Source organism: Semicossyphus pulcher, unplaced genomic scaffold, assembly GCF_022749685.1.
Source record: "Semicossyphus pulcher isolate SPU_LCO1_2020_fin unplaced genomic scaffold, fSemPul1.0.p SCAF_13, whole genome shotgun sequence".
Classification (NCBI taxonomy): Eukaryota; Metazoa; Chordata; class Actinopteri; order Labriformes; family Labridae; genus Semicossyphus; species Semicossyphus pulcher.
In genome coordinates this window covers 8804289-8823657 of record NW_027211637.1, presented here as the reverse complement: position 1 = coordinate 8823657, position 19369 = coordinate 8804289, and the positions used below count along the sequence as shown (strand labels likewise).

The window sequence follows — 19369 nt, the reverse complement described above, 5'->3', positions numbered from 1 at the left end:
ATCTAGCAGATAGCTGTCTGGACTGTGACCAAAGCCCCTGTTAGGCAGCCTGTCCAAGGCGCGATGTTGCACGTTATTCTCCTAGCCGTTCTGTATAAGGGGTATGAAGACAGATTGGCGGGTTTGGCAGCAAAACATCAAACACTTTGGCAGCAATGTGCCGCTGTTGTGTAGTTCAATATAACGTAGCAAAGATTACATAATGATGAGGGTCCTTTACAGCGTTATTGCGGGACCTGTTTGTAAAAACGCCTTCCTTTTATCACGTTTGTGCAGCTGAGATGACTCCATGCAGACACGCTTAACATCTCTCTCCCTCTCTCTCTCTGCAGTAATAGACGTGCAGGCGTTTGAGCGCCTCCTGGGCTCCTGTAAGGAGATCATGAAGAGGAACATCGCCCACTACGAGGAGCAGCTAGTGGCCCTGTTCGGCTCCAGCATGGACCTGAGAGACTGAGCCTCCCACACCACCCTCCGTGCCTTCTATTACATACACACACACACACAAACACACACACATACACAGACATATGTCCTCTCTCACATCATGCAGTGGCTTTACAGACTCATAATAAGCTTTACACAGGCCATGCAAATTGTACTTGGCTCACCCATAAGTACATCATTTTCCACACAAAATCTAAAAACACACATACACAGACATGTACACTGACACCTATGTAGGCACTGAGAGACGCTCACTTCACTTAGTCTGCTCACCCTCGTGCACATACTAGCTCAACACACTCCTTGATAAGCTGTCTATGTAGATGCACAGACACACATTACCATGCACACAGAGCTAAATAGGCCACACGCCTTGTTGCTTGAGCCAGCTTCAACCTCCCAGTATGAATGTCTTTGCTGCAATGACCTTAATACAGGCAAAGCAGTGTAAGGACATAAAATACACATGCACACACACACATACACACACACACTCCATACACTTGTTTAAAAACAATACATCATCACGCTTCATGTGTGCAGGCTTTGCGTTCACGTGAGCACTTAAACAACTCAAGAGTTGTTCCAACAAGCGTCAGCAAAGGACACACCAACATACAAACACACACACACACACACACACAGACAGGCGTACAGATACAGACCCGCAAAAACACATAGGTTACCACACTTGCAAAAACAGTCACATTGTGGTAAAATGGAGACGAAAAATTTAAAATCAAAAAGGCAAAAAAAAAGAGAAGTTTAAAGAAGACAGATAAGTTTTAGAAACGTTTTATGAAGATAAAAAACAGAAGCTTTGATAAAATATTATTTAAATAAAAAAAGTGTTTCCTCTTTGGGAGGCCGGGGTGCTGAACTTTGTGGGCGCGCTCCATTCCTTCCTCTACTGTTGTTGATTGAGTTGAGTTGAGTTAGTGCTGGTGATTATTGCAGTACCACAGAAGAAGCAGTGAAAACAATAACAACCCTACGTTTTCTGGGCCATTGTTATTCTATCATTGACGCCACACTTCATTGTATTGAATTAATTATTAATGTATTGTTATTATATATTCATTTATTATTTTTTGTTTTACTTTGACCAATTCTGATAAAATTCACCATCCATCTCTGACAAAATGTAAAAAACAGAAAAAAAATTCTAATGAAAACAGTAGTGCTTATTTCTCCTTGATTATCCTTGAATGAGTTGTCCTGGATAAAAAAACTGAAAAAAATAAAGCAAACATTTTGTTAAAAATTGTGTCTCTTTATTTGATTTGATGAAACGAACACCATCATCTTCAATTTCATGTGTGTAAAATGTGGTAAAACTGTTATTATGATTATCGAGCCACTCACTATACTTATACAAGGATGAAAGAAAAAAACATTACGATGTACAAAGTGTTAGCACATAACATTTAGCATTTGTTGACCATTTGAGATGATAATTCAAGTCATGATAATTTGTGATGCAAATGTTTGCAGTGCTGTAAATCAGAGAAAGTAAACTTTGGCCAACTGTTTTATTAAAGAATTTTTCCTTTGCAACTAGCATACTAGCAGCAATTACTGTAAATTATAAATGCAGCATCACAGGTGAGTCAGCATTTAGTAATTAATACAATATTGGCCTGTATTTTTCAGCTCTAAAAGAAGTCTGATTATTATCAATTACTGTAAATGTACATCACTGCACCTCAATACTATAAAGTAATTGCTAAATAAGTGTTCAGTACAAAGAGGCAGGTAGCTTTCTCTTATTTTGTTATTTACTAACACTCCCATCCGCCAGGTGGCAGGCATGACGGGCTAGACTAATGAAAAGATCAACGGCAGCATTTCCTCTTGCTATAGACGAGGCAGTACCCATGTTTGGAAACTGATCGCAGAGCAGATGTCAATGACGGTCATCAGCTGTTCTCCCTCTTTGCGAAAGTTAAAGCCGACTGCAGATCAGTCAAACACATGAGCTCTATGAGGAGGACAAGTACCGGCGACCAACCCAACTCGAGGCTAAACATGTAGGTAACGTTACAGTGGTGGTGAGAAATAACCAAGAACGTAGAATTGGTTTGTTAATAAGCATAAACTTGTGGTTCCTCCTACTATGCAACAAATGTTATTGTTCTGAATACACTTCTAATGCTCAAAGTAAGCAAATGAGCTAGCTAGCATGCTGTTAGGACTTCAAACGGTCACTTTTGTAGTTTTCCTTAAATGGAAGTTGATATAAAGAAGGGAGGAGGCTAAAACTGGAAAGTGTTTATCTCGTGGCCACCATGCAGCCTCCATAAACATACTATCCATCTGTTACCATACTACTATTACCAATTTGGGTAATTACCCTAATATATGCTTCTAAACTTACACTAGTTGATGTTAATTGAACTCGGATAAACAGTGTGCAAAGATTTTTTGGCTCAAGAGCATAACTCAAAGCTTCATTAATACGAGATGTTTAGGCAAGAGCAAGCATATTAATACTGCACACTTGTGTCGGGGATAGAATATGAACCAAATATATTAATATCGGCGTGGTAAGCTAGGAAATAAATAGAAATGAAGTATCATATCACAGCTTGTTAGCTCCTAAATTGCTTCCGCTGTTATACTGCGCATGTGCGATATAGACCCGGTTACAAAACAAATTTTACTCAGTAAAATGTTTTAAATTTTAACTATGCGATCGCTGCTTCGAAAGAAATATACAGTGCTCTCAGTTTAGAGACATGATAAATGAATTTAAGATACAAGCTGAAAATAAATTTTGTTTAAAGGTCATAACGGTGGACTGCTAACTCTCTTGACACACTTCATCTTTGGAGTGTATTATGTTCAGGCGCACAGTTTTACCGCATTAATGGGGAAAAGTAGCTTTGTTTTAAGTCAAAGAAAAACCTAATCATTGCTTCGTAAACTTAACACAGTCATCGAAATGTTACCGACAAGAAAAGAAGGTTTTATAGCAAGGAACAATGTATAAAAAGTCAAGTCGTGCCTGTGGTCGTTATCTTCCCATAATGCATTGCGCGTGTGTGGCAGTGGCCGTATGTATGTTAAACTATTAAAGTTGTATTTCATTCCTCTGTGCGATTAAAGGCATATACACACTTTATTTTACGGATCGACACAATTTGATACATGTTCACTTCGGAACGTTTATAAATGGACCGTAACCCAGAGGGGTAAGACGAAGAATGGCTACCGACACTTCGCCGTCAAAGCTGTAGAACACTCTTGTTTCTCTTCAGATCGTATAAATCTTTCGCCTTTTACTAAAGATTTCCGTGGAGAGGAACAATAAGAGTATAACTCAATTTTTTGATGCCCTGCTTTATTGCGGGGCTTCCCTTTACTGTGAAAAACAATTCGCTTTTGTTGGCAACCATATGAGGAATGTAGATTCGAAGTTGTGGGTGTGGTCTAGAAGAATGTACTGCTGCGGTAAGAGCTTGAGAAGTACATTGTATGAAGTGAGGCATACCTTGATCGATGTTCTGAAAAATACACTTCATACTACTGTTATGTGACAGCTGACCATGTTCTTTTTTTGTGGCCTGGGTTACATTTAAGTACATATCTTTCTTAAATTTAGTCAATGGATGAAGTCACTGACATAAACATAAATTAGAGTTTTTAAATTAGCAACTAGTGTATATCACATTTTCATAAGATATGTGTATCAAATCTAACTAACTCTACATTTTATAATTGAAAATTCTACATGCAAATTTCATCATGAATTAAACATAATTGAAATATTGACATATTATTAATGTCTGAAGGCAAATGTAATTTGTCTTGCTGGGTATATAAGAATATAGGTCAGTGCATTGTCTAATAGCTCCTAAAAATGACAGAAGCTAAATGGCCTTTTTCACTGTAGACATGTTACAGCAGTTATGTCACAGCAGGAACATTTGTTATTGGTAATAACTGTAGTTTTCCTACGATGACAAAGCAAAAGCCCTTATCAAACTGGCAGCCCACATCCCTTTCCTTTCATATTCAGATTGTATCCAACAAGATGCAATTTGTTGGTGATGTATGGAAACTGAAATCAGTCTCAAAGATGTGGTTTGAGAAATGTTACAGTTCGAACAGTCCACAACTGCTGCTGTGATGAAAACCTCACACTGTAACCGTTTTCACAGAGGCACCAACAGCTGGGCCAGAGATACAAATAGTTTTATTATAATCAACACTCTAAAAAATAGTTGATGGCCTCTCACAGAAAATGCAGTACATGATGTTCAGGATACAGGAGGTTGATTATCAGTCAAGTGCAGTTTCCTCTTGCGTCGTTCTCACATCCCTTTTTTTTTTGGCATGTTGTGAAAAATGTGAAATTGCGTTGAATAGGCAGTACCAAGCTCATAGCTGTTTGACACTCAGGCATTTGGCTTCAACTTGACTCTCTTGGTGAGTGAGTATACATATTTTAAGTTATTAATTTATTACTATTCATCACAGACTTTTTAGATCACTGCAATTTCTAAGAAAGGGGAGAATCTCCTTAGTGTTTCTTTACAGTTTAAAGATTAAGTTACTCCTTTGCTTGTCTCTTTAAGATAATTTGAAGAACTAATATAGTTTGAGACTCTAGTTAAAAACTTTGAGAACTACTACTAGTAATTGATGCTTTAGTGATTGTATATCTCCTACTATTTGTTTGATAGTCTGAACCTTTAAATGTCAAATTTTGACAGCAGCACTGGCGTCGACATTGACTTTGATATAATAGAGGCAGGAGTATGAATACATTAGAGTTTACACTTCTGTTTGTATGCGCTCAAACTACATAAAATAGAAATAAATACAATTCTCAAACACAAAAGATGAAGCAAAAAAAACAGTATGCTTTACGGTTTGAGCGGGATATACTGTATGTTGGCACTGCATAGTAGTTCATTCTTCTCAGGAAAGTGTGGTGTAAGATGTGTGAGATTAAATGTCGACTTCCTCTTTAAGGCTGACAAGACAGCATGATGGCAGCATTAAAACCACACAAACATCTGTAGGAAACCTTATAAACAACATTTTGACATCTCAAGTGCAAATAACAAGACCTGAGGGACACTATGTACATCGTATTTGGTCCAGCCAAGGCTTACATGATGCTACAGTGGTCTTCAATAGAAATTGAAGGGGAAAAACACAGAAAATAATCAGTTTGTAACTTTGTATCACTAAATCAGGCACCTTCTGTCCTCAGCCTCTAAGCATCCTCCTGTTGCAGTTACACTGTGGACAGCCAAGCTGGAGCTGAGTGAACAGCTACACTATTAAGTCTGGAAGACTGTATTTGAGTACATGTACATGAGAGACTGTTCAAAGATAATATCTCAGGGCAATCAATATGATGGTTGAATTTAAGGGTACTCATTCATTTAAACACTCACAGAAGCACATGTACACACTGAAACTGTAAGAATATGCAGCATGAGAATATATTCCTGTTAAGATAAAAAAAAAGTGGAAGTTGGCTCTTAAAAACAGATGTGGTGAACCGCAAAAGAGCCATTTTTACACATTAATGAATCGGCAACAAAAACATACTTTATCAGTTGCACACAGCTGCATACATACTTTATTTTTATTTAACTTTTTTTTTCATTGACGCAAATATTGAGACATCTCTGTGTAAGTCTTTACTCCTAAGGAGGCCAATACAATCAATACAATGAAAGTGAATCCTCTGTATGGTGGCCATTTTAGTACATTCCTGGTTCAGTACTTTCTTGTCAAACTTGGCCAGACCTGTACCCGACTCAACTTTGTGTTCTCAGGCTCAGTTTAAAGTAGCAATCTCAAACTTTTCCATATAAATAAATGTCTTTTAAGTCACTATCACTGAATGGATAACACAATGGTGATTGAGCCTATGGCCCACTGATGAAAGCCTTTGCATTTGCAGTATATTGTATTTTTATGGACTGGGTGTCTGTGGTGACATTCACAGGAAAAATCACAAGCAGCGCCCAGTTAGTGACACGTTTTCCATCACCCAGCAGTGGTTGGTCTGTCAGAAAGTGTGGGCGGAGCTAAGTGGCTGCACTTCTGTCATTTCTGTAAGCATTGTGAGGAAACGGTAATCTACTATGGCTGAACAACCATAAGAAATAAGTGAAAGTCCAAAGAAAAAGAAACAAATTCAAGGCTCAGAAGAAGTCGAAAAGTCTAGAAACAAAAGCGAAGAAAGAGTTAGAACCATGACAAAGGGAGCCAGCTGTAGACATCTGTTTAAATTGGGATGAGTGCTCTTGCAATTACTCATTATTGCCAGTGGGGGGCACTCAAGAGCACAAAAAATTTAAATCTTCAAGATTGTACCTTTAATGTTCGCAAAATTCAAAGGGCACGTTCATACTAAATGTTAATAACTAATAATGCACCTCGTTTTTCAAAAGTTTGGATTGAGTCCAGGTCATGAGCTGTGAAGCAGAGCTGAAACAATTTACAGTTTAACAAATTGGCAAATGTTTTAATATAATTATATTTTTTTGTAATCTTGGAATGCGAAAAAAAAAGCTAAAATTTTTGTTCCAGCCTGTCAAATGTGACTTTAAGTTAATAACAGATATCCAGGCCTTTCTTTACATCTAGCAGTAAAGTGTCCATGAGCAAGGCACACAACTCCCATCACTCTGGCAAAGCTACATTTAGACGACACACACAGGAGAGGCAGACAGTGAAGGTTGCCGTGCACACAGGGGGTACAGAAAGAGATTAAAGGGAGATCAACGCGCTAGTTTTATCCTCCTGTCTCCTCTTACAGCGGTACTGAGCTTAGGACCTGCCAGGAGTCTGGATGATTACACATCTGATCCAAGTGTGCTGCTTTCAAGATGATGAAAGTCCGATTTATCTGTAGGATTTGTAAAAGAAGCGGTCTTATCCTGATCAGACAGACTTCCTGATTACCTCTCATGTACTGCAGAGATGTGTATGCTACCAGACTAACCACAAAACGGAGGAACTGCATGTTTGAAACATCTATTTTTTCTGACATTTCTTACACTGATCCCTAGAAGTTGACTGACTGACTTTAGTTAAACCCTGATCACCACAGGTCCAAACAAATTGCATCAACAAACTCCAAACCAGAGAGCGGAGGAGAGCTGAATGTTGATCTGCAGCCAATCTCAACCTCAGACTGTGAGACGCAACATGTTGACAAAGTCTGTGAGATCTCAACGTTGGATGAAGAAGTTAAGGAGAAGCTGCACACTGACTCTGAACACCCAGAGAAGATCCGTGCGGTTCCGATCCACCGGCGTCCGGACCTGCTGGTTCCCTGCGCAGACCTCGTCAACTCCGAGTGGCAGAGGAGCCAGGCAGCCCGGGTCCACTCCCTCAAGAAGTCCTGTCCGGAGTTCCCCATCTGCCTGGTCCTCCTGCAGGGCCACAGAGGTACAGAGCGCCTGCTGGGCCACGCCCGGGTGTCCCGGGTCGTAGGTCACAGCAGCAGCCTCTTTGTCGAGTCCGTGGTCGTGTCCAAGGCGGAGCGAGGGAAGGGTTACGGCCGGACTCTGATGGAGGAGATCGAGCGCTATGCCAAAAGCAGAGGCTTCAAGCGCCTCTGCCTGACCACGCACGATAAGCAGCACTTTTACGGCCACATCGGCTACGTGCTGTCTAAGCCTGTGCAGAACGCAGGCGCCATGACGGCGTTTGTTCCCATGGAGATGCTTTTGAAGTTCTCCAGGATGACGAGTGATGAGACGAACAAGCAGGAGGAGACACGGACAAAGATGGAGGCTCAATTGTCAAAAGTGAACAAAGACTCAGGAAGTGCTTGTGTTGAAGCGTCACCTCCACCTTCTTGTTTACCTACTTCTTCCTCCATACTACCACCTCCTCCTCCCCCAACTCCTCCCTCTTCCATACCACCACCTCCTCCTCCTCCTCCCCTACCTCCTCCCTCTTCCATACCACCACCACCTCCACCTCCCTCGTCCATCCCTGCTCCTCCTCCCCCTCCTCCTCCTCAGTCTGCAGGGCAGCCTGTAGTTCAGACTCTGACTGTAACTCCCTACAGAGACGCCAAAGGAGTTTCCATCTATTGGATGCACAAAGACATTTGACATACTCACCCTTCTGCTGTACCTGTGAATGCTTCACCTTTATAAATGTTCACATGTATGTTTTTATCTTCACACATACAAAGACAAACATAAAAAGCACAGATTAATGGTCTTTCAGAGAAAGCAGATTGACCGTAGCATTTTAGTAAACCAAAGAAATACATGGTACACTTAGTTCTTACGCATCAGGACTGACTCAGTTCCTCCGGAGGATAGTTGATAAAAGTTTGTATCTATGGCTCAAACAAAAAGCCCCACAAATATCACAACACAAGTACGGAAGCACACACACTTAAAAAACAGCACTAGGTACAAAAACACGTCTTGTACCACCATCTTCCAAACAAAGATCATCATTTATTCTGAAGGAAAAATTGGAAGACGCTTGACTTCAGCTAGCCTCTTCATAGTTTGGACCATCACTCTTGTTGGATGTTTTTAAACAGGAAAATAAAGTTCCTGGATTTTGGTAGTCAGGAAGCACTCAACCCTTGTTTTCACTTCCAAAGAGCTGGTTTAGATTGTTTTATAAAACTGCACTATGAAGTGAACATGTGTTTGGAGTTTCTGTGTCTATCCAGTGAAGCAGTGAGTAAAATAGAAAAGGTGGCTAAAGCTATGAAAATAAGAGGCAGGTTTTAAAACTAGTTGAGCCTTTCCTTTTCACACATTAGCAAATAGCGAATTATTCGCTAAAAGTATACATTTTTCTCCCTTAAAAATGTGTTGTGTTGCATTTGTTTGAATTTATAGTTTGACTGTGAAAGTTCAGTATAGATATTTAAGGGCCAACTTATTTTTTTCAACAACTCAACCAAAATCTGCTGCTCTTATTATGTGATGTTATAAAGTGGAGGTTTGGATGTGCCTTATTGAACTGCCAGAGAACTGCTGCCTTATTGAAGTTTTAAAGACATGTCATTGGTGGAATTCATGCATCTTATCACATCTGATGTTTTGATAATAAATAAAATCTGAAAATAAACAGAATTTAATGAAATTTTTTTCGACTTGTTTTTTTATTTTACTATTTTCTAACTTTGATTTTTACTCATCCAATAGAAGCTAACAGTCTAAGAACTATCTCAGATCTGTAGCATTAATTTCTGCATAATTAAATGACAGCAGTCTATATTCATAAAGAAGAAGAAAATATAAATTCCTCATCACTGCCCGCCTCTTTCTCTCTCCTCTCAGGAAGGACACTCTGTGGGTGAGCAGCAGCAATGGTGCTCTCTCACCTCCCTCTCCCCTTCCTCCTCCTTTTCTCTCCCCTCCCATGTACCCCTTTGTCACATACCTCCCCGCATGGAATTACCCTCTCCCGCAGCCCCCAGCCTGTTGTGGCTGCAGCAGGTCCGATCCTGCAGGAGCAGCCCTTCGTCGTGGTGTGGAACATGCCCACAGCTCATTGTCAGACTCGCTACAACATCCACCTGGACCTGAAGGACTTCAACATCATCGAGAACCGACAGCAGCGCTTCCAGGGGCAGGTGAGAGTTTGGTGTCACCAGTACTTAAAGAAGTATTTAGATCCTTTATTTATGTAAAAGTGATCTAAATACTTTGTTATTGTAGAAAGAAAAAAATATCTTAAAGTGTTGAATGTAAAAGCACTTAAAGCTGCTGTGAGGAACTTTCAGTTTATGTTGATTTTGGCGCCCCCTGTGGACAAAGCCGTACCTTTTCTCTCTTTGCTGAGTTTGTCCTGAACATGGTTAAGTGGTGTGTTTTAAACAAAAAATCTCATCCTACTGTCTTTAACAGTCATATGTATCACTCACTTTAAATTTTTGCCCTGGAAAATGTAAACAAAGGCAGCGTGCAGTTAATCTCTTCGTCACCTACACCCCTGCCAGCAGTTTCAGACATTAAAAATAACTATATGGAAATAATCAATCTTGTTGCTGATGGTCTGGTTTGCTTTTGTAGGTCATATAGAGTAATCAGTAAGAATGGAGTCCAGCTGGATCATTCGGCATTCGCCTGGAGTGTGTATGTTTAGTGGAGCAAGCCACAGCTATCTAACAAACTCAACCGTAACTCAACAGTATAAAACACTTAACGGCATGAAGGAAAACAATGTCCTCTGGTCCCCACCGTGAACAGCACTTTGTCAATTCCATAATATTGTATTTTCTTTTGTTTGTTGTCTCTTCTACAAACCGCTGACACAAACAGCTGATCCGACACCGTACACTGCAGGCGTAGTAACACGTATGTGTTGCCATCAACACATAGCAGTGCCAAATAAAGAGGCGTTCTTACTGAAAAGTGAAACGCGGTGAAATATTCAAATAAAGCGTATAATTGAAACCACTACTGATTTCCAGGTGGGACATCCTTATAAGTGGATAAATTACGTGTGAATGTGGCCCTATTTGCAGCGACACATAGCCTGGCTTCCGTGCCGGCACTCCAGCCCTTATCTCAATACACTGGCCGTGCTGACCGGCATCCACTGTAACGTAGTACACTTACTATTGATAAGTATCTCATACAACCCCACTTCAAACAAATCGAACTGTCCCTTTAACATCGTCTGTCTGCTGTTTGATGTGTACCTTGGTTTAGTTGCTGCTGGAAGAAACACAGCTGATTATGTGCCATAAATCCAAAGGACAAAGCTAAGGGGCATCACAGAACTGCAGAGTTTCTTTATCATTCTCTCTGGACAATTTTTTCAGAATATGACCATCTTCTACCGTGACCGCCTGGGGAAGTATCCATACCTCTCCAGAGATGGCAGGAAGGTGAATGGAGGGACACCGCAGCTTGGTGACCTTTCAGCTCACCTTTCCCTTGCAGAGACACAAATGTCCGACTCGCTGCTGCCAAACTTTGACGGTTTAGCCGTTATCGACTGGGAGGAGTGGCGGCCATTGTGGGAGCGAAACTTTGGATCCAAGATGAAGTACCGCAGGCTGTCCAAGCTGCTGGTGAGACAGGAGAGACCGGATCTGTCACAGAGCGCCATGACATTGTTGGCGAGGCAAAAGTATGAGGAGAGCGCTCGGAAGTTTATGGAGGAGACGCTGCGGGCGGGGGTCAGAGTTCGTCCCAAGGGACTCTGGGGGTTTTATGGTTTCCCTGCCTGCTTTAATAAGAAAAACAGAAACACAGGTAGAGGTAGGTACAGGTAGACAAGTGTTATTACTGATGTGACCTGCACTATCACAACAAATTGATACCTCCTTAAAAAAAGATGTAAAAATGTAATTTGAATTAAGATAATACATTTTTATTAATCATGAAAAAAACTGATGTGTCCTGCCATGTTTCATGTGTGTGATCAGATAAAAGCTACACTGGACGCTGCCACAGGGGGACGAAAAAGCAGAATGACCGTCTGTCCTGGTTGTGGCGTCAGTCCACTGCTCTCTATCCCAGCGTTTACCTGCCACACAGGCTGGCAGGATCCATGGATGCAACGCTGATGGTCAGGTATGGACTGAAGGTTGAAGGTTCACCCAAACAAAGAGTAAAAAGTGCTGTTACTTATCAGTTATTCACTAGTAACTGATTAATATTGGATTTTGGAGATTGATACGATGCCTGTGTTTTTGAGTTGGAATGGTAAAAAAAAATTCATATTTGGATTTTGCATTTATTTTGCTCTTTAAATAACTAAATGAAAAAAATACTAAAGATTAAACATTTTGTCGCTCTGGTTATAAAAGTACAATCGTGTGAAATTCTTTAGCTGGGACGCTCCATTTAAAAGGGGTAAATAATAAATATAAAAGACATCAACTATAATATAATAAAATTCTAAGCTTCGTCCAAAAGGCAGCTGGACTTGGTTGAAATTCTTGAAGATGTTTCACCTCTCATCCGAAAGGCTTCTTCAGTTCTAAACTGACTGGTGGACGGAGCTAGAAATATAAGCCTCTGTAGGTCATTAGTATGCTAAGAGATGTGTAATCAAGGGTGAGTTGTTAACCTGAGCTGTATCCTAGAACTGTTTAGAACTTGTTTAGAACAGAGGAAGCCTTTCGGATGAGAGGTGAAACATCTTCAAGAACAGCAACCGATTCCAGCTTCCTTTTGGATTAAGTTTAGAATTACCATGACCTGGATGACTGAGAACCTTCACAGATAAAAACAATAAAATATATAACAAATTAAAAGAAGCAGTACTAACAGAGGGGTTGGAATGCACTTGTGTGCTTATGGAGTATTATTTATTATTTAAAGGTCTTAGGGCCTGGTGAAAAAAGCTGTTCCTCAGTCTGCTGGTGTGTGTTTTTAGGGACCCTGACCTGAGGGCAGCAGGGACAACAGGCTGTTGTGAGGGTGTGATGAGTACAGTACAGAACACTTATTATTATCATTAAACACTGTCAACCATTTCTGGTGCACGCTACCGTCTGCTCATCCGTGATGCTCTGCAACATGTGCAGACACTACAGACACTGCTGAGGGTGTCGGTAACTATGGAGTCAGAAAGCATTTTGCTGGACAACCTATGTGATGACACTGTTTTAAAATTAGCCTGATGTTTGTTTATATATATATATGCGCAGATACCAATGTATCTGGCCTCGGCCTATATCAGCCGATTATGTCAGCAGACTAATATATCGGTCCGTCTCAATTATTCTTCAATAGTTTAACTAAATGCTTGTCACACGGTGTTTAAAGATTTACTGATGGATTTTTCTTCTTCTCTCAGACACAGAATACTCGAGGCTTTGAGGGTGGCTTCTGTTTGGCACAATGACAACAATCATGCCACACCTGTCCTTCCCTACTCCCGGCTAGCTTTCACACACACTCTCACCTTTCTTAACCAGGTTTGCTGCTACTCATAAAAACATGGACACTCGTGCAAATATGATTATCATTTGTTACTTAGCATTCACCAATATGTCATGCAATGTGATCACTGTGAGTGTTGATGTGTTCACAGACAGACCTGGTGCACACACTCGGGGAGAGCGCTGCACTGGGAGCTGCTGGAGTGGTGATGTGGGGAGAGCTGAAATTTGCAAAGTCCAAGGTTTGTAATGTTTGTGAGTTAATTGTTTACCTGCTTGTGTTTGTGTGTAACCTTCTGCCCTTCTCCCACCCTCCAGCATCAGTGCATCCTGCTCAGAGATTACGTTCACACCGTCTTGGGTCCGTTTGTGCAGTCACTTCGATCTGACACCAAAAGCTGCAGCTTCAAACTTTGCCACGGGAATGGGCGCTGCACCAGGCGAAGTCCCAGCTCTGGCCACATGCTCTCTATGACCTCTGACCCTAATCAAAATAAGCACTTCACGTGTCAGTGTTATCCGGGCTGGACTGGACAGGAATGTCAAGAGAAGAAGATGGACTAAACCAGACAGAAGAACTTACTTTTCTATAAAAGGGTCGTCACACCAAGATGTGATGCGTTCACACCATTCTAATTAGTGATTTGACAGATCCTTGTAGTGATGTTAAATTATATCTAAATTAAAAAATGCATGCTATTTGTGTTTATTTTGCCTGTTATAAAAACTTTGATAATACTGTAAAAATCTTCTATGAAAATATGTCTGGAATATATATCTTGGTTATTTCCCTCTGAAATGCAAAGCCCTTCAACTTTCAGGCAGATACTCATTTATGTTTTCATAAGGATACACACAAATAAATTGGCCTGTAAAAATTTAATCTGGGTTGAAATTACTTTATCTGTTCCCTGTAAAAGATGTAATTCTTTAAAAATCAGGAAAAACAAACAGAAAAAAATACAAATTCATGCTTGTAAAAAAACAAATGTCTTTGTTATTGCTTTTAATGATTTGAGAGCAAATACTTCCTCTACTTCCACAGTGAAGTACAATGTTAAATACATGACACTGACATCTCCCCACACAACGTGAGTGACAGCAAAAAATATAAACAGCTGGTAGATTTTTATAGCTTGTGTGTCATATAGAGGAATTTTGTGTGACACAAGATATTCTGCCTCCATCCATTTAATCCAACCAGCTTTACTGCTTTAACAACAGTGCTGTCACAAAGTCCTTTTCATACGGTGCCGGTATAGGCCGAGCCAGGCCCAGCCCTCGGGATGTTTTTTGCTACCTTTTTTTCACTATTAATTTCTGTTGGCCTATATCTTCACAACATGATAACCACCACTCACAACTCAGGGCTGTTTGGTCTCAGGGGCCCATAAAACCCCTTTTTTGAAAGATGCTTTTGGCTAAATGATGCCCTAGCCCATATAAAGGTACTGCAATCACATGATTAGTCTTTTAGTTATCAAATTTGGCAGGGAAAAAAAAAAAAAATACACACAACATTTTCAGAAAGACCAAAGACGACCATCCAAGTGACAAACTGTCACTGTCTCGTGTGTGTAAAAAAACTGCCCAAGTTTATAAGCTTCAATTTGAGCCCAAGATTACCTTTCTGACTTCAAAATTACCCTTGAAAGCATGTCTCCTGTATCTAGCAAAGAGTGAATGGTTTCGGAAACCAACCATCTCTTCGTTGCATTTTTCCATCAATATTTAACCTTTAGAGAACATTTAGAGAACTTTATGACAAATAAAATGTTTCCTCTTCACTTTATAATCCACTGAAAAAACACTTTACATCATCTCATTGCAGATATTGAAAGTTTACCGTATCAATACATGTGTCTATTTTGCTTTCTATTAGTTTTCTATCCAAATTCTCATGTTTCCCCTCTTACGGCTGTAAAGTTGTTTCTTAGTGCCTGCAGTTCTTGGATGAGCAGTGACAGCTCTTTGGCTGCAGTCTCTTTCTCCCTCACTGCCTCAGTCAGCATCTGGACTGCGCCGCCCTGCTGGACTGGGGGAGAAATAGACAAAGTTAGGGGTTACACAAAGTGCAATTCTCTCATGTTTAAAGAGATGTTATAAAAATATCTGATGTTTGCACAGCATAGGTTAAAGTAGACATATCGGATCAAAATTGCAAATAACCTCAGAAAGTCATTGTTTTATGGGGAACAGGAAAAACTGAATAGTACAACAAATAGGGGGAAAAAGAATGAATATGAAATCTCACCCAGAAAGTAGAAGATGAGTAATACTGTTAACAGAAGTAGTGTGATAATAGCACAGCCCATGGCATAAGCATGTGATGAACTGGGTGTCAACATATCCTGTAGACGGGTCTGCCATTTGCTGCTGGCTGGATGTCTTCTTTGATTGACAGCTGGCACATCACATGTGTAGAGATTCCCATTCGGGGAGGGTGTGTAAGCGGGACGAGGAGGCCTCATCCCTAAAAAATACATAGCTGAGTCAATGTGTATGTAATTGTATAGTTGGTTCAAAGTGTGTGTGTGGTTGTGTGTGTGGCCTGTGTTTCTAAAGTGAGTGTATTTATGTGGTTGTGTGCAGGTGTGTGTATACCTTTGTCGCTGTGTTTAAGGCATCTCTGTACCTTTTTTGTTGCGTTGGATCCCACGTTTATGTTTGTATCTTTGTGTCTGTGCCTGAGGAGTGTGTGTGTATACCTTATGGGCTGTATTGGACATATGTGTGTGTACCTTTGTGGTTGTGTTTGGGAACTGTTTGTGCATTTGTCTGTGTTTGAGTTGTGTGTGTATACCTTTGTGACTGCATTAATGATGTGTGTACCTTTGCGGTTGGGTTTAGGCCCTATGTATGTTTTGATCTTTGGGCCTCTGCTAGAGTTGTGTACCTTTGTGAATGTGTGTGTGTGTGTGTGTACCTTCGCGGTTGTGTTTGGACCCTGTGTATTTTTTTTAAATATTTGTGTCTGTTCTAAAGCTGAGTGTGTATACCTTTGGAACTGTGTTGGAAGTGTGTGTACGTTTACAGTTGTGTTTTTGATCCATTTGTGCGTTTGTATCTTTGTGCCTGTGTTTGAGTTGTGTGTGTATACCATTATGGCTGCATTAGTATGTGTACCAGTGCAGTTGTGTTTAGACCCTATGTACGTATGTGTTTTTGTATCTTTCTTGTGGTTGTGTGTGTACCCTTGTGGCTGTGTGAGGGTGTGTGTATACCTTTGTGGTTGTATTTGAGGTATCTGCGTACCTTAATGGTAGTGCTGGATCACATGTCTGTATCTTTGTGCCTGTGTTTGAGGTATTTGTATACCTTTGTGGCTTTGTTGGAGATGTGTGTGTGTACCCTCGTGGTTGCTCAGATCTTGTGTCTGTGACATATCAATGTGTCTGTGTTTGAAATGTGTTTGTATACCCATATTGGAAGACCTGTGTAATAGAGATATGTGTTTACCTTTGTGGTTGTGTTTGGATCCTCTTTGTATGTTTCTCGTGTGCCTGTGCTGGAGGTGTGTGTGTCTACCTCTGCTGTTATGGTGTATTGTATTTGTGTTACTGTTTATGCATACCTTTTTGGCTGTGTTCAGGGTGCATTCGGTGGAGGTCATTGATGGAGTCCACAGAATGTAGCTCGATCTCCGTGAGATCTCTCTCGCTGACCCTGTAGGACTGAGGGGTGGTCTGGGAGGACGGAGGCCTCGACATCTCGCCTCCTCTTGAGGGATGAAAAGTTAGACTGCTAGATGGTACAAAATGGCACTCTTCTAGTAAACACCTTCTTTCCAGAGAATAAAACAGGAAGTTATATAATCCCTCTAAAGCTGAAGCTGATGAATGGATCTACAAAATATTCCCAGAAATGATTTGTTTACTAATACATTTTCAGAAAAGTGTCCCTATTAATGTTGTTGCTTGTGCTGTTTTTTATGTAGCCATTCTAAGGCCAAGTCTCTGAGAAAAGGGACTGAGTGATTTGATTGATAAAGAGCTGACAGCTTTTTATGAGCTGTCAGAAACATCAAAACCACTTTACGTCTAATTGCTTCTTGCTTGTCTTACTGGAGTCACTTGCTTTTTTCTGCACTGTGATCTTTTATTTGCCCTAGTAAATCAAGTCAAGTTTGTAGTGAATAAAGATGGCGATATGGATGGCTCTGAAAAAGAAGAGAAAGAAGGTGAAGAATTAGAAGTTATATAATATATGAATACAGAGGAGAACGTCGGCATCTAAAACGGTATCATGTGAGAGGCTAAAAGGACAGATCATATTAGTTTCTAATTGAAGACAAACAAAACAGGTCATTGAGTAGCTGATTTATCAGCCCTATTAATAGTGCTGGTTGTTAAAACCATAAAGGCCCGGTGTTGCTGGAATTTGAATCACAGGACAAAGTAGAGGGCAGGCTCCTATCTAATGAATGAATGGATGATTAACTGGATTACAGCCTGACTACCTGATTCACAGAATACCAGACTGTACTCAAGAGACTGCCAGACCAAATGTGTTTTATTGAATAAAATAAATACATAGTGTTTTTCTCTTCCCACTTACCTTCTGCCACTAAAAACAAGAGCTGTGTTGGATTTTAAGACTGTGTCTGCTTGTTGTTCTTGTCCCTCAGACTGAGACACTCAGTTTCCAAAACTTGTGTCTTCACCCATTGGAGGAGTGCAAAATCCCAGAGGGCCACGAAGTGATGAAAGTAATCCAACTGAACTCAGACTGAATCCCAACGATGGACAAGTGATTAAAATTAAATCCTTATGTATAAAACCAAAAGGGAACCTCCAGGATTTACTGTAGGGTCCTGCTCCTTGTGAGCGTGTGTGTCACTGAGCAACTGGGCCGCCCTCCTGCCGCCCCCCATGCTAAGTATGTTTATGTGTGTCTATGTTCCAATTTAGCCTACCCTAGCTGCCCTAGCTGGGGTAGAGAGAGCTACAGACACAGAGACACACAGAAAGAGAGAGAGAGAGAGTCCCCTCCAAACATACCCATGCACACACCCAACCCTGCAGCCCCTGCAGGCCTAAAATAGCAGCAGACACATGGGGGTATTATTAGTTTCTCAGGCTAAGGGATGACTCAAAGATCTGGGTGGAGGGCATGATGGGTACTATGGGATAAACACACAAATAGTCTCATGGATAAGGTTGCTGAATAGCAGCATCAAACACTGCCCCCCTCTCCCTCTTTTCAATCACTCTCACTTTAACAGCATAATTGAACTGTACCATACAGACACTTGTTGGACTGTGAAATTTACACTTCTGTGCAATATTTTCATAACTATGCAAATTTACTGTGCAATATTACTGTTCATGTTTACTCGGATTTGCAATATTTGCACAATGTATAGTGCACTTTACTTTTAACTTGTAATTTTGACCTATATGTTTACTTAAATTCGATTTTACTGCTGCGTGAAGGTGGACTGACAAAGTAAGAATTTCATTGTATGGTGTAACAGCTGTGTTTTTACCGTGCATATGGCAATTAACTTCTTGAATCTTGCATCTAAGAGTTTTTATATAACATTAGTCTTATGCTGATTGTCACCTATATGCTAGAATCGGGCAAAACTAAGTCAAAACATGTTTTGTAGGTATTTTAATGATATAATAGATTTTGTCATATCCTGGAAAACTGAAAAAGAGTTAAAGCCTCATCTTGCAACTGGCATTCTAATTTCCAATTCCACCTAACACTTTCCCTAAGCAGGTAGTTACAGGTGGCCCCTTTTTTGATGCTCTTACATTAAGAGCTATTGGCTAATGTATAAGCCATTCAGTATCCCCACCACGTCCCACCTTTCAAAGTTGATAAATAAGCCGTGCGTTTTAAGGCATTTCGCTTTTGAATGAAGACGAGAGTGTGCACAGCGTGTATAATATTTGTGATGAACTTTTTGTGGAAAATTCTTAATTGACCAAAAAAACAAGGAATCTGTTAGTTCGCAATTGTTTACCTTGTTGATCCCTTAAGAGACAGTATAATAGGTTGATCATTTAAGAATGATCTACCTATTATTCTAAAATTGATAACACAAAATAATCCATG

At 40.4% G+C, this 19369-nt stretch overlaps 4 protein-coding genes and 1 non-coding gene across 7 annotated transcripts in view; 4 read left to right on the top strand and 1 right to left on the bottom strand.

The window, feature by feature from the left end:
* Window positions 1–1698, top strand: part of prkar2aa (protein kinase, cAMP-dependent, regulatory, type II, alpha A) — a 48435-nt gene extending 46737 nt beyond the window's left edge. For both annotated transcript variants that reach the window (XM_069660222.1, XM_069660221.1), the window contains exon 11: window positions 333–1698. In XM_069660222.1, coding sequence (XP_069516323.1) covers window positions 333–457 — 125 coding nt within the window. In that variant the 3' untranslated portion in view covers window positions 458–1698. The remainder of the gene's footprint in view (window positions 1–332) is intronic.
* A 1923-nt stretch (window positions 1699–3621) lies between these two features.
* Window positions 3622–9484, top strand: LOC138589191 (N-alpha-acetyltransferase 80). Its single transcript, XM_069659383.1, has 2 exons — window positions 3622–3641; window positions 7529–9484. The coding sequence occupies exons 1-2, from the start codon at window positions 3622–3624 to the stop codon at window positions 8541–8543; spliced, it is 1035 nt and encodes a 344-aa protein (XP_069515484.1). The 3' UTR covers window positions 8544–9484.
* LOC138590436 (U5 spliceosomal RNA) lies at window positions 3688–3803 on the top strand. The gene has a single exon (XR_011307956.1). It is a non-coding gene; the product is annotated as a U5 spliceosomal RNA (small nuclear RNA).
* Window positions 4840–14250, top strand: hyal3 (hyaluronidase 3). Of its 2 annotated transcripts, none has more exons than XM_069661000.1 (7): window positions 4840–4878; window positions 9741–10036; window positions 11231–11672; window positions 11840–11987; window positions 13219–13339; window positions 13456–13545; window positions 13622–14249. In XM_069661000.1, the coding sequence occupies exons 2-7, from the start codon at window positions 9770–9772 to the stop codon at window positions 13865–13867; spliced, it is 1314 nt and encodes a 437-aa protein (XP_069517101.1). In that variant the 5' UTR covers window positions 4840–4878; window positions 9741–9769; the 3' UTR covers window positions 13868–14249. The 2 variants fall into 2 exon arrangements, with proteins under 2 accessions (XP_069517101.1, XP_069517102.1); XM_069661001.1 differs by having other exon boundaries at window positions 4845–4882; window positions 13622–14250.
* Window positions 14251–14348: 98 nt separating this feature from the next.
* LOC138590246 (uncharacterized) lies at window positions 14349–18124 on the bottom strand. Its single transcript, XM_069660853.1, has 4 exons — window positions 17861–18124; window positions 16878–17462; window positions 15558–15776; window positions 14349–15338 (listed from the first exon to the last, which is right to left on the bottom strand). The coding sequence occupies exons 2-4, from the start codon at window positions 17011–17013 to the stop codon at window positions 15202–15204; spliced, it is 492 nt and encodes a 163-aa protein (XP_069516954.1). The 5' UTR covers window positions 17014–17462; window positions 17861–18124; the 3' UTR covers window positions 14349–15201.
* Between the last annotated feature and the right edge of the window lie 1245 nt (window positions 18125–19369).